Genomic DNA, 15,863 nt, shown 5'->3' on the forward strand with positions numbered 1-15,863 from the left:
TATGATTCTTTTTGACAAAGGCACATTGTACTTAGAAAGAGTGGTTATATACCATTACACCTTTGAAAATACCCAGGGTTTACCAGCAATGTAATATAATACTGTTGTGTGCAGCAGAAAACAAAAGAAGGTAAGCTAATGTGTTTTCTTTTCAAGGTTGGGTAGAAAAGATTTAAAGTGTATAAATTATCATTCTTTGTGACTACCCTTTAGATTTCAGTTGTGCTTCTTAAAACTTCTACAGGTACTTAAACCAGATGCTGAGGAACTTGTCTCCAGAAGCTACTGGGATACACTGAGACGTAATACAAGCCAAGCACTCTTTTCAGACCTCGCAGAGGTATAATTAAACCTCGACCAGGTCGTTGTACTATTTGCCATTTTGTTAATCTCATCCTCGTTTTATTTTAGAGTCACAATGATGGAACCAAAGATATATTTTACATTTTTCTTTTCCTCCAGTAAAGCAATAATTTCTCTGTGTAAGTGGTGTATTTGAGTATGTCAGCTGCGCTGGCAGAGATTGCAAGGTCACCTATATCTATGTTAAATCAACTTGCTTGTAGAAAACATGACTTTCCAACTTAATTAAAAGGAAGTATTGTTATTTTTAACTTAAGGATCACTTTTAGACAATTTGAAAATGCTGTTACATAGTTTCACAGATTCTTCTCACCTTTTAACTTGCAATATTTCATGAAATGATGAAACTTAACTTTGGTAAAAGATAGTTAATTGCTAGAGTTACAGAAGATTTAAACAATTAAATTTCCTAATATCATCAATAGAGAGTAGCTTAGTGTAGAGCTGGTGTGGTAGGAGCAGTCAAGGAAGGGAGGACATTTCCTCTTGACATTGTTTAGTGCATGGAAAATAAAAAGCACACTGACTATTATTCATGCTGGTTTTGAATTTTATAGAAATACCTTATTGCTGCGCTCAGACTGGTCCCACCACCCTGCTCTGATTATGCCGCTGTTCATAGGGATTTGTCATTTTAAAAGATGGGCTGTGTCTTGTAGATTAAACAGTAATTTATGTTTTTTAAATAATCTTTTTTTTATTGACTTGAGAGACAGAAACATTAGTTAACAACAGTCCCATTTATTTATGCATTCATTAGTTCATACATCTTGGTGCCCTGATCAGTGATCAAACCTACAACCTTGGCATATGAGGACGTTGCTCTAGCCCAGTGGTCGGCAAACTCTGTAGTCAACAGAGCCAAATATCAACAGTACAATGATTAAAATTTCTTTGGAGAGCCAAATTTTTTAAACTTGAACTTCTTCTAATGCCACTTCTTCAAAATAGACTCGCCCAGGCCGTGGTATTTTGTGCAAGAGCCACACTCACGGGGCCAAAGAGCCACATGTGGCTCGCAAGCTGCAGTTTGCCGACCACGACTCTAACCAACTGAGCTACATGGCCAGGAGTTATTTTATGGTTTCTATTGAAATTTTTTAAAGAACTTTTTTAGAGATGGCTATCATCTTATCACAAAAGACTTTTCAGTAAATACTAACAGATATATCTCTCATTAGTTTTTTCTTTGAAAAGTTGATTTCTCATTTCTTTTTCTAAAGTTTGACTTTTAAAAGTTACACCTAAAAATATCTAGAGAAGTAAACTGGATTGGGTATAATTTCTGTTATTTATATATACAGTGTTACATGACTAGGGCAAACACTTAGAAATGTTCGTTTTTTGTCAGTTGTGTTCAATTTTAAAGTCCCAAAAGAAATAAAGCTTTTCCCCTATCTCTAAACTGTGTTTGATATATCAGTATGGTATAATTATGTGAACAATTAATCTTTTAAAATTACCTTTTAAATTTGAACTATTTTTAGGCATGAAGTGGTAATAGATGTTCTACTTATAGATAATTTAGAGGTGCTTAACTTTAATCATCTATGCAGGCACACATTGGAAGTGCTTAATTCTGTGATCATTTGTGCAGGCACAAAGCGAAGACACTACTGTGAGCCTTTACTTTCCAGAGTCTAAAAGTCAGAGCCATTGGGGACACCAGCCCTTCGAGCCTCTATGAGCCACTGTGGCCTCGCTTCTAGCCAAGTCGTGTCACTGTTGTCCCTCCCCGTACTAGTCTGTCCACCTCTCAGCCTCCAGCCCATCTTTCATCTCATTTAACTCTTCTAGAAATTCTCAATTCGACACAATCTGTTAATTAGATGTTGAATTTAATTTATATCCTAGAGGTTTAGTATCAGAAGACCAGGCAAATTTTACATACACTCAAAGGTGGTAAATGATGTAGGTTCTTTTGAAGGTGTTTATCACTCTGTCAGAGGTGTGCTGGAGCTGGCTCTTTTGGCTTCTCACAGCTAATTCTGCACAGCTCTTCCTAACTCATCATCCTGTTGGTACCTTGAAATTGCCCATGATGGGAGTATTAATACCATACAAATGGGCAAACACTAATCCATTGGGCTTTTTGTCCGGGAGAGCCAGTTTACTAGCACACTGTTGGCTGTAGCCAATCCACACTATAATCATAAGCTGCTAAATTAATGAATGAATTTATTCAAGCATCATGAAAGTAAATCTTATGGAGAAGAGGAAGTAGAAAAGAAAAAGAAGAAAACAAAACAAGCTATATTCCAAAGGAAAATAATTATTTGGGGATTGTCTGTTACCACCTTCCCACATTAGAGAGGATAACAGAATTAACTATGGTTAAGTTACAAATCATTCTAATTCCTTATAGGTTACTACTGATGCTGGTGTAACACTGAATTGTTTATAGTATCAGTATTTCAGGATTCAAATTGGTTCAGAAAGAAAGCTTAGAAATCTATTTGTATTTCTTTGTTTCTTGTATATTTAAAATGTAAATCTTGAGATAAGTACTTTTCTTCAAATATTGTAGGTAAATTTGAGATTAGCCTCTCAAATTCTTATGCCAAAGCTGTTTCTAACAATAGATGATTTTCGATTATAGTAAATCCATATTATAATGAAAATTTAATATGCCACAGCTAACACTACTTTCTAACCAAAATAATAGATAATACATTTATGTAAGCCTCTCAAACAACTGTTGAGTACAGTCTGAATACAAAATTTTAAAAGCTATTTTGATTTTTATAGATGAAATTAAAAATTTTTTGTTTGCTTTAAACTTTACTCGTCCTTAATAAATTTCAATAGATTATTCAGAACCTCTGCCAACAATCCTCCAGCCCTGGGATAGAGCTGGATAAGATTATCACATTGGAATCAGTAAAAATATGTTGAAATGATATCCTTAAAACTCTTTATTTTAATCGTTTGATGTTTTTATTCATGCATATTTACTAATTTATTTCATTTTTTGTGAAACCATTTAAAGTAAGTTTTCATCAAAACAAAGTTAGATAATGGCCTTCCATGTAAGTGACCCCTGGGGTTCTTTTGTGGCAGTTTCTTGCTTTCTTATGAAAACACCTGAATTCATTTTAGTTTAACAATGAGCACAAGAATCAAAGGGATGAAGTCTCTATTTTTGTCCCAGCCCTCCTGTGATGCAAGTTATATAACACTGTTAGGATACCAAGGACTCTGGTGTAGTTTTCAGTGACTCCCAACAGTACTCCGTTTCATTGAAGGGGGGCACTTTTCACCATTCCCATTTTCTAATTTTTCTCTCTAATGTCAAACTTTTACTTATGCCTCTGTGGCTCTGGATTATCTGGATAAGTGCAACCTAAGTCTAATAAGATTTTCATGATGAAAGACTGTAAATGAAGATCTGCTGTGCTCTGTGGGCATGAGAAAAACTGGCTGAATGAGGTCATTATTTAAACCTGTGTAAAACAAAGCCATCCTATTCCCGTGTGTTAGGTCTCGAGGTAAAGGACAGCATGGCACTACAGAAAGCATTCCATAATTATGTTATCTGAGTTCACTAACTTTTGGTCTTTCTGTAACCTCTCATTTTAAGGCATCTTTTTTTCAGATCTATATAATATTATATTTGTAGTTTCAATAACAAGTTAAAGTGTACCACGTAAAAATCTTTTTTTTTTTTTTGCAGTAAGCTTCAACATTATTATATTTTCTATCTGAACTTCTTAAAATACATTGGTTTGGCCAAAATAATAGTAGCTAACATTTATTGGGCCTTTACAATGTGCCAGTTAAAGTGCTAAATGATTTACATGTGTTATCTAATGCAGTAATCCTTTATAGTAGACTAGAGGCCCAGTGCACGAAATCCATGCACTGGTAGGGTCCCTAGAGGCTGCTGGCCAGGGCCTCCCTCCCTTCCCCTGGCTTCCCCCTGGTCAAACTCCCAGACGAACTCCTGGTCGAGGGGACAATTTGCATACTACACTTTTATTATACAGGATACTTTTGTTATTCCTGAGGATAATATCCTCAGAGACTGACTTCACCACAGTCACTTAAACTAATAAGGAAAAAAGTCAGGACTCAAAGCCAGACTCTGACTCTTGTGCTTCATTGTATTCGTTCACCACACTACTGCTTACTTGTGAAGTGAACAGCTTTCTAAAACACCAACCCTCCTCCTCTGACCTATTTTGTCCCTCCCACATTCTGTTTTTTTAGCTTCCAGATGGATAACGCAGTTCAGTGGTCGGCAAACTGCATGGCTCGTGAGCCGCAGTTTGCTGACCACTGCCCCAGTTCCTCATACTAAGTTCTGATTGGCTAGAGCCTTCACTCTTATGCTCCTTTTAGGCATGTCTTCTCAAATATTTCTTTCTCCTATTAATTTAAGCTGTTTCATGGGTAATAAACTGATTAGACTTGATTATATACAATCACAAAAAATGTCTATAATAAACATGAGATATCTCTCCCGCCCCGCCCCCCCCCCCAAGGTCCTATGCTTTTTTTCAAAGCATCTTACGACTGCCAATCAGAACATTTGTATATTTCTTTTAAAAGCATATTCTAATTTTATCCTCAGAATTGTTATTATAGATAGGGTTATTCCCATTTTACAGAAAAGGTAGTTGAAGGTCAGAAAGTCAGTGAACCCAGGTCATCTGATTTTAAATCCTGCTGTTTCCATTCCAGCAGTCTGTGTCCTCAACCTACAGCTGCTGGTGAAGTAGTAGTCCCTTTTGAGCAGTACTCAAAATTACACTAATCTGCCATATAGGGAGCTCTGAAAAACTGGCATCAATAATACGATATATTTAAAAGATAGTAAATGACACCTGATTTTCGGGCTGTGTTCTTTTCCCTCTAGCAATCAGATCTTCAGAAAAGTTGGTTATACTCTAGGGAACTTCTTGATTATTCCAACTCCTGAGAATACTTGGGACTATTTCTCAGCAAACTAAGCTGAGAAATAGTAGAGATCTTCTATATCAATTATAAGGAGGTTTATGCTAGAGATCATTTTAAAAAATTCAAACTTAATTACTTAAAAGCAAATAGATTAGATTACTAAGAATTTCAACAATATTAGCTCATTTAAAACTGAAGATATCCTACACATTGGGGTTTTTTAAGAGAGAGGAGTAATCAGTGCAGCAGAGAAATCACTTTAGAAAAGGTGTCATGGATTCAAAGTGGGCATGCTGGAGGGAAAAGACCAATCAGGAGAAGAGTCTCTATAACACCATACTAGTCTTTAGAAAAGAATAATGTTTGGTTTAGGGAGAAATGAAACAAAGATCCTATACTAGTAAATGTTACATAGGATAAAATAGCTATCTTCATGAAAGAGGGCTATAAAGAATCAAAGGATTACCAAAATTTAGAGTATGGAAGAGGAGAAAAGGACTGATCCTTTGTAAAAGAGTATATGCTTTCTATTTCCTATGTGTGTGTTTTTTATGGAGTACTTATTGTCAGGGTTCTGGCCAAGAAGTAATACATTTCAAATATATCCCTTTTAATAAAGAAAATGGTAGTTATTATATAACTCTTAATTTGCAGGATAATATATGGGAAAGGTACAATTATGTGAAATTTATCATTTTTTACTTGAATTTCTAAGATAGGTATGAGTTAATGGCCAAATAAAGAAGGAAGGAACTGGAACAGAAGTGGAAGGTGGGAGGAATGGAGGGAGGGTGGGAGGGGAGAAGGGAGGGAGGGAAGCAAGGGAAAGAAAGGAAAAACCTATAAAGCTACATAAAAGGAAATAATGAAGATTTTCCATAAGCCATTGAACTTTGTAAGGACTATATAATTAAGCTATTTTAAGAATACACTTGTTGGAACTTGGTTTATCAAGTTGAATGGGAAAGGAAATACCCTCTGGAATTTTTCAAAAAATGTAAGACTTTTCTTTGAAAAAACTGTAGGTGATACAAATTTCAAAGTATTACTACTGTAGTTTCTCTTTCAAATTATAGCATCTCCTACCTAAATTATCATAAATATGGACGACAGTAGAAAAGTATTATGGTTTAAGTTATTTGTAAAGCTTGGGACCATTTTTTTGTCAGCCCCATATGTTCAATACAAATGAAGACTTTACCTATTTTGAACATCCTAATAAAAAAGGATTTTCAGGTTGATTAAGAAAATTCCACTATAAATTACTTAAGTAAAAATAAAATATTTAGATGATTACTAAAAGAGTTCAAGTACTTTAGATAATTAAAATATAGGTACCTTTTTTGCATAATTTGAGGTAGGAAACTTCCTAAAATATGTAATCATATCTTTAAAATTTTTTGATGGTAAAGATAGGTTTTGTTCATATTTCAATTTTCTGATTTTGAACTTCAATTTAACTGTAATGGCATTTATTAATATAGCCTTACACTTTTCATTCTAATGTTGATATATTTATATCCTAGATATTTATATGTTGATAAGATTCTTTGAGAGTTACTGGGTATCTTTATTCTGTTTGCTCATTGCATCTAACCTTTAAATTGTGATTTTTTTTTTTTTAAGCGTGCTGATGACATTATGAGTTTGGTAACAGATACCACACTTCTTGTACACTTTTTTGGAAAGAAAGGAAAAGCTGAGCTCAACTTTGAAGATTTTTATAGGTGAGCTTAATTTTTATATTTGTGTTGAAAAAAATGTTAACATGCTAAAGTCAGAAACACCTAGTGCAGTGAAACCTTTTCTCTGCTTTCATCTTAACTGGAGGTCTATGTCTTCTACTTCTATCAGTACCTTTATTCCAGTGGTTTTATTGATAAGAATGATAGGAAATTACTGAGTGATAAAAAAATGTGTGGACATCTGGATTGTTATTTCCTATACATCACACATTAACTCGTCTCATCACTGCCCTGCAAGGGTGTTTGTTATCCCCATTTTACTGATGAGGAAGCCAAAGCCCTGAGACCCTGAGTGCCATCTGTTACCATCAACACTCTTCATTTATCTTACTCATTCTTCATACGTTCTTGTCATAGATTCATGGATAACCTCCAAACAGAAGTTTTAGAAATAGAATTCCTTTCCTACTCTAATGGAATGAATACCATAAGTGAAGAAGATTTTGCTCATATTCTTTTACGATATACAAATGTGGAAAATACATCTGTATTTTTGGAAAATGTGCGTTACAGTATAGCTGAAGAAAAGGTATTTAATCCCCTATTTTTACTTTATTACAAGTGATATTATATTGTAATTATATAAGTCTATAAATATATTGTCCTTTGTTAGTTCTTTTGCTCTGTGAATTAATAGATACTTCGGATATTTTTTTCCTATGTGTCCTAAGTTTTCTGGCTAAATTTTAAAAATGGCTTAATTTAAAATTCTGGGTAGGTATTCATATTTTTCTTAGATATGCTAAAAACCCGTAAGATTGTTAACAATTGTTTTATTCAAATTACGAATATCATTTTTCAAGAGAATTCTGCTGAACTATATGCTTTGACTACTATATAAACATTACCTCATACAAAGCAGTTTATATTGACATCAGTCACACTTGATTCATTTCTATAACATCCTTAGTAAAAGGTCATTTGAAGATGGCCATTGATGAGTGAATGATCTTATCAGCAGTTGAAGTGAGGTTTTTCAAAGAGTTTGGATGGCATGAATGGTTAAGGACCTGGAACAACTGATTGTCTATTTGTTTAGTAGCAAGTGTTTTGTCAGCGATTCTGTGCAGTTGTGCATTATCTAGTGGTATTTGAATGCATCGTTGCAACCAAATAGAACTGGTGTTACAAGCACCCCTTCAAGCATGGGATGTTTTGGATATATTGCCTTCTATTTGTGTTTGTAGAAGGATCAAGGTAATCTATCCAAGAAAGACTTGCAAATAGTTTGACTTTGTTTAAAATGGATACCTGGTGACAGTGCTAACAATTCTCCAGTGCTAACAATTCTCCAGGAGAAAAAAGGACTTGATGTATTTGGCCATTAGTTTTACATAATCTCTCAATTAGGGGTCTTTTATCAGTTTTACATGCTAAACTGATTTTTTTTTAATTCATAGACACTTCCCTAAAAATAAATATTGAAATTATACTATGTCAAATTACTAGGGTATTTTTAGGGTCTTAAAGAATCCTGCAGTGCTGAGGAAGGTAAGGGAAACCTGATCCCGGTTGGGCCCTTTCACATTGCTGCTGACCAGTAAATGGCATCTTTGAAAACAAAACAAACAACAACAAACAGTGACTCTCTCCAATGATGTCCCAAATTTGATGATCAAAATCCTCTGAGAGTGCTAGGCAGTTAACTCTAATATGATGAAAATTTCTTCAATGGGGGAAAAGATCCCGGGATGTCAGAACCAGAAAGCGTCGTAAAGCGATCACCTATTCAGTCCCCTCCTTGTACAGTCAAGAAAACTAAGGCTCAAACTGGTGAGGGCACTTGCTAGTTAGGGAGAAATTAACAGTAGAGACGTTATGATTTCCCAGTCTAGTGACTTAACAGCTGCCTTAACAATCACTGCACCAGGCCTCTAGTAATGTATATACTGATACACTTGATGGTGTCCCCAGATCCCTTAGACTCTGCATTTAACTTCATTCTTTTTTCTTTCTGCTCTTCAGATTGAATAATTTCAATTGTCCTGTCTTTAAATTCATTGTCTCTTTCTTCTACCCTCTCAAATCTACTTTTGAACCTCTAGTCAGTTTTTCATTTCTGTTACTTATACTTTTCAGCTCCAGAATTTTGTTTGTTTGTTTCTTGTTTTACAATTTGTTTCATTATTTTGTTAATACATAGTTTTCCTGATTTCCTTTAGTTCTTTGTTCATGGTTTCCTTTAGCTCTTTTGAGCATATTTAAGACAATTTGTACAAAGTCTTTTTCTTTTTAGTTCAGTATCTGAGCTTCCTCAGGCATGGTTTCTGTTAACTTACTTTTTCTAATTCTTTATACTCATTGTAATTTTTGCTAAAAACTAAACATTTGAATATTATAATGCAGTAACTCTGGAAATCAATTCTCTTCCACAGTTCATTTGTATTCTTTGTCATATACAGTTGCTAATAATTATGTTCCATTGTCTTAGTGGTTAGCCAGAGAACTGATATAAATTTTCTTAAATGCCCAGAGCCAGGAAGAAAATAATATAGTATTCTCCCTGAAAGTATTGACATTTACTAGAGTATATTTACAGTTTCCTTAAAAATATCCCATCCTCCTGTTTTTCACTTTTACTAGCAATTAACATGTCACCCTGAGACAGAGACTGTTGCTGTGTCATCTGGTCGCAGCATACACTGATTCAGGGCCAGAGCAGTGACCAGTTTCCCTGGCAACAAGCTCTCCACAGCAGGACTAACCCCTTCTGGCTCCATCTCCCTAATTGGTTCGAATGGTCCTCTCTGGAAAACATGACAGGTGGGATTGGGTCACAAGCCGAATTCAGGTTTGGAACAGCCTACCATGAATGTAAGAAAAAAAGAAAGAGAAAAATGTGAAGAGAAAAGACAGTGAGGATTCACCTTGCAAATAAAGAGGGATTGTAATTAAAGTGGGAATAATGTATATAAAACTTTGTTCTTATTTTGATAATAAATTGATAATAAATATTATTTTGATAATAAACCACTTAACCAGTAGTTGGCTTGCATGAAAATAGACTCTTCTGGTTCTTTCTCTAGCTTTCCAGTGCAGCCTTGTTAGTATGCCTCCCCTACATTCAGGTCAGATTGGTCACGCCTAAGCTCTTAGCCCTCTGCTCTTTCGGTTTACTTTTCCTTTCAGTCACGTTAATTTACTGAGTAGAACACATTAATTAAATGCAGCTCTTGATGCCCAAATTTGTATTATCTGAAATATGTGGTACTTACTTTAAATAACTTTCCTGTTTAAGTCAAGTAATAGTAGTGGCAATAATTGTAGCTTACGTAAATGACATTCCAGAGGCCTGTCCATGATCCCACACCACGCCCTGCGTCAGGCCTCCCAGAGCTGTATGTACAGTCACTGTGCTTCCTCCTCTGTGCTGGCCATGCTCTCGCGGCAGGAGCAAGTGAAAATACACTACTGTTGGCTTATTTTCATTGTCACTATAAAGATATCGATGACCATCATACAATGTTAAATTATATTTAATGAGTATATGTACGGTGGAAACTTTTTTTTAGGTGTCTATTTAAAACTCTTCGTTTTCCCTTCATCATCATATTTACTTTCAGGGTTTAAAAAATTCAGGCCTGCAATGCAGAGTTTTCAAAATTGAAGCTTTTCTATCCATTTTGATTGTAGCAATTTTTTGGAACTTTGTGCTGATATGAGAACATTTTAAAAATATTTTCAACTAACATTCCTAATGGTAGCAACACTGCTAAATAGAAAAAAAAATCTGAGTGAATTTTACATTCCACCTGGAGAAAGGTTTCAGAATGTGCCCTAGAAATATTCACTTGCAAGATATATTGCACATGCTTAGTCTGTTTCTTTCTAGTAAGTGTAGGTACTTATTTTAATAAATTTGGCCACACTAAAATCTATTTACATATATTCTCTCAATATAGGGCATCACATTTGATGAATTCAGGTCATTTTTCCAGTTTTTGAACAACCTAGAAGATTTTGCAATAGCCTTGAATATGTATAACTTTGCAAGTCGTTCTATAGGTCAAGGTAAGTAATAATCTTTCAAAAATTAAAAGCAAGAAATAATCCTGCATTGTTTCTAGGGACTTTGACAGCAAATTAATTAGATATAATAGCATATTAGCCATCAGTTGCCTGAAAATTTGTTGTGTTCTTAAATGGGAAATCTGTTTTCCCTAAGCAGAGTTTAGGGAAATAGGCTGAATACCTGTATATGCAATATACAGATGATGTATTATAGAATTATACACCTAAAACCTATATAATTTTATTAACCAATGTCACCCCAATAAGTTCAATAAAAAAAAATGTTATTGCCCTTCATTTCTTACTGTGGGGGAAAGCTATTGATGTTTGTAAAAGATCAAAGAGAAAGACACCTCATGACTGCTTGGTAACATTGAAGGTTGTGTGTCTACTTACAGAAGAGCCAGCTAGTCGTGCCTCAGCCGTCATCACAGGAAGATGCATATTACCCACAATCCCTGTGGCTCAGAAACCTGAATTTAGCCAACAAAGGCCCCCTCTTAGCTATGGACTCACATTAACCATGTTTTAAGAATGTTTTGTAAAATTGAATGTCAATTTTGCAAAAAAATACAACTGTCATGGAACTCAGTGCTGTTGACCTCAGAACAAGCTCTTTCTTTCCCTGTAGGCAGACCAACAAGTTAAGTCCTTTTCTAGAATTCTATGGCCGTAACTACTCTCCCTTCTTCCCTCATGGCAATATCCTTTTTAAATATTATTGCCATACAAGGGCTTTCTGTTCATGTGTTTAAGATGATTTGACCTGTGTCTGTCATAATCCACTTTCCAAATGTAATCTAAGGGGACAGAACTTACTGTTTTATTGCTAAGCTCCAGGGAGAAGCCAAACTGCAGCCCGTGAGCGCTGATGATAATTCTCTCTCCCAGAAACACGGAGATTGAGTCCCTCATATGGCTTCACTAATTTATTCATTGAGGAAGAGAAACCTGAAAATTTGTCATTTTACCTTTGGTCTATTTTAGATGTTCAAATAGGGCATCTTCTCAATTGAACCCATTTTCATGAAGGAACCCAGCCATTCCAGACTAGCGTTTACTACCATGATAAAACTACTAATCAACCACAAAAGAAAAAACAGTCTGGTTCAGAATGGACAGTTACTGTTTCATTTTGTGGAAGTGGGAAATGGAAAAAATCGACTGTGTACTCTTGCAGGTGCTAGGAATGTATCTATCTCTCTACTTTCTGTTGTCGCTACTCGCACCTTAATTCAGGTTGTTATTACCTCTTAAAAGGATCTGGTGTTCCTGCCACTACCCACATCCCTCTGATATTTCCTAGACAACTCACAGAATCATCTTTCGAAAACACAGATTAGCCTTTCTCCAACATGCCTGCTATGGAAAATTCTTTAGTTCCCCGGCTGCCTGTTGAAGAATATACAGGTTCCTCACTTCAAAGTCCCTGTACAGAGCTTCTCCAGCTCTTATATGTCCAGACTGCTCCTTGTTCTCTGAATGTGCTTTATACCTGCCTGTCCCCTCCATGCCTTTGTGCATGTCATCTCGTCTGCCATTTCTCTCATCTCTACTGAAATCTTCTCTCCTTGGGGCTCAGCTCAGATACAAAATTGCAGCTTTTCCTAATCACTGCTCTTCTCTCTCCTTTCCCTACTCCACACTACAGACAGAAGTAATCACTCATTTCTAAATTCTCATAGTGCTTTGTTGGTACTTTTGTGTAGTCTTGTGTATGGTTACTTGGGCAGATGTCTCATCTCCTATTGGAACTGTAAAGAGAACTTACCATCTTAATAACCTCCAAAGTATCTGTCACTGATAGTAAGTGCTCATTAAACATTCATTGACTATGAATGTATTATTAAACTAAAATACAGTTATTCTTGGTCCTTTAAGTTAAAACTACAAAAGTTGGATTAAAAAGATGTGGTACTTTTACACCATGGAATACTATGCAGCTGTAAAAAAGAAGGCTCTCTTACCCTTTGAGACAGCATGGAGGGACCTGGAGAGTATTATGCTAAGCAAAATAAGCCAGTCAGAGAAAGACTAGTATCACCTGATCTCACTCATACATGGAATCTAGTGAACAAAATAAAATGAACAGAATAGATCTAGAGACATAGAAGCATGGAACAGACTGACGAATCTCAGAGGGAAGGTGGGGGTGGGGGTGAGGATGGAGGTGGGGGTGGATGGGATAAGACTAGCCAAAGAATTTACACGCATATATGCATAACCCATGGACACAGACAATAGTGTGGTGAAGGCCTGTGCAGGGGTGGGTGGGGGAGAACAAAGGGGGGAGAGGTACATCTAATACTTTCAATAATAAAGATAAATTTTAAAAACTACCAAAAGGTTTTGTTTCCTAAAAGATAGCATGATTAATGGAAAATCATGTTACATAAGATCATGACCCATGTTTAGAAAAAAAAGTATTTTAAAACCTTTTTAGTAATTAATACATATTATAAAAAATAATAATGGCTTATTCCTTTTCTATAACATTTATCTAGATGAATTTAAGCGTGCCGTCTATGTGGCTACTGGTCTCAAACTTTCACCACATTTAGTGAATACAGTCTTCAAGATTTTTGATGTTGACAAAGATGATCAATTAAGTTATAAAGAATTTATTGGAATTATGAAAGACAGACTCCATAGAGGATTCCGGGTAAACCTATACATTTCAAACCTATTGATATTATTTTTTTAAACTGAAAGGGAAAAAATCCACCTAAGTTTCAGAAACAATTTATATACATTTTTCAAGATATAAACATAAAATGTTATACTTGAAAAGAAAAATATAAGGCCCCACCTACTTTCAGAAACAATTTGAAGTGATAAAAGACAATGCTTTTTTAAATATAAAATCAGTTTGAATATTAACAACTTAATTTCATAATCAAGTAGTTCAATGCCTTCATCCCAATTTGTGGGGGCAAATGTTGCCAAATATTTTTTATTAATTCATCTACACACTTGCTATCAAATTTGTTAGTATACAAAGGAATACTACTATTTCTCATTTTATATAATGCAGCTTTCCACTAGGCAGCTTATTTAAGTCACCGTATATTCAGCACTTTTAATATAGAAAATAAAGTAAAAACATTTTTTGTCTGTTAAACCATTCTTCCTGTTAACATCTAACACTGTAAAATAATATGAAAAATCAGTGATTTTATTCTCAAGTTTGTTTTAAAGAATGAAATACAGCATGAATCAGTAAATGTTTACACATGTAGCATATTTGTAGATGGTGCCAAAAATGGGAAAAGAAAAAAATATTTCTATTAACATCTAGAATATGCAGCTATCCCTCTTTGGTAAGAATACCCCTAAGTATTATATGTTTAAAAAGAGAAAAAGTTATATATACAATAAAATCAAGATTCATCATAGACAATGTTTTTAAACATTTTTAATGATTTTTTAAAATCCAAGCTGTCTTGGTAACGATACTATATACTTAACTGCCACCTAGCGGCCAGTCATTAACATTTGAAATTATGGCAAAAGTACGTGAAAGGGCATGTATTGAAAATCATTTATTCTTCCTCAGAAATTTTAGAGTAGCAATATCAAATTAAAATATAAACTATGTTATAAACCACGGATGCTGCATTTTTCTCTTAGATGTTGTGTGTTTTGATTTTTTGCTTTATTGCATATTTGTGGCCCCATAACATTTCATTGACTTTTACATTTTTTAATCATCTGTTCCACAGGGTTATAAAACAGTTCAGAAGTATCCCACTTTCAAATCCTGTCTGAAGAAGGAACTGCATAGCAGATAAGTATGTTAGCTTCTCTGTCTAAAATTGTCCAATAACAATAAAAGAAGGGTCATAAATTATTTTTTTGCTGTGACATTTAGGAAATAACTAAGAGAAATGCCTTTTATTTTTAATTTTTAGGTCACTAATTCAAACCTTGAATTACTCTGTTAATGATCTTATTTTAGTAACTTTATTTTATTTAGTAATTCAGTTGATGAATTAATCATTATAACAAAGAACTGCTTTGCCTCTATTAAGTGAAATAAACTGGATTTAAATACTCATCCGATTGGAATTCTTTTGGAATGTCTTGATTGAAAATGATTGTTTAACCTGCAACTTTGTATCTGAGTAGACACAAAATAATAACTTCATATTCTACTTTTATAATGTAGAATCATTAACATCTAAGGAATATTTTTTAGGATCATGATTCCCAATGTCTGCTACAATAATAGCAGCTAATTTTTGTAGAGTTATTTAGATGCTTGGCACTATTTTAGGTGTTCTTCCTAAACTCTCATTTAATCCTCACAGATATCCCATTTAACAGCTGAGAAAATAGAGGCTTAATTAGTCATTTGCCAAGATAACATGCGCTAGTAAGTCACAAACTCGGGTTTGAACCTCATTCTGTCTGATGGCAAAGTCATCTTATTTATTATTTTCTAAACTATCCCTGTAGAATGCCATAGGTGAGGAAGGTACAGGAGGTTCATTCAATTTATTTCAACCCAAAGAAATGTCTCATACTTGTTACTGATCTCCAAATGAGGGATTTGTTTTTTTCTTTTCTCTTCTATAAGTCACCTGTACCTATAAAATTTTGGTCGATTATGGATTCCAATTAGGTAGGTCTTTAATTGCAAAAATATATTTCTTGCTGTTTTTCTCAAGCTGGAAACATTTATGTTTGGTATAGCAGTATTACCAAAATTGTTCCAAGCGATATCGATGCATATTATTTTAAAAGTTTAGTCAAATAAGTTAGAGAAATATAATAAACATAATTAAATAAGTTCCTTCCTCCTTAAAACTTATGGGATCTTATGCATTTGTGTCTCTAAGAGAA

At 34.5% G+C, this 15,863-nt stretch overlaps 1 protein-coding gene across 1 annotated transcript in view; it reads left to right on the plus strand.

Moving 5' to 3' along the window:
* MICU3 (mitochondrial calcium uptake family member 3) overlaps positions 1-15,863 on the plus strand; it is a 73,258-nt gene that overhangs the window by 55,670 nt on the left and 1,725 nt on the right. Inside the window, exons 9-14 of the mRNA XM_008146223.3 lie at positions 245-340; positions 6,889-6,989; positions 7,365-7,536; positions 10,910-11,018; positions 13,523-13,680; positions 14,741-14,809. Coding sequence (XP_008144445.2) covers positions 245-340; positions 6,889-6,989; positions 7,365-7,536; positions 10,910-11,018; positions 13,523-13,680; positions 14,741-14,809 — 705 coding nt within the window. The remainder of the gene's footprint in view (positions 1-244; positions 341-6,888; positions 6,990-7,364; positions 7,537-10,909; positions 11,019-13,522; positions 13,681-14,740; positions 14,810-15,863) is intronic.

The sequence above is a fragment of the Eptesicus fuscus genome, chromosome 8, assembly GCF_027574615.1.
Source record: "Eptesicus fuscus isolate TK198812 chromosome 8, DD_ASM_mEF_20220401, whole genome shotgun sequence".
In the NCBI taxonomy this organism is placed as follows: Eukaryota; Metazoa; Chordata; class Mammalia; order Chiroptera; family Vespertilionidae; genus Eptesicus; species Eptesicus fuscus.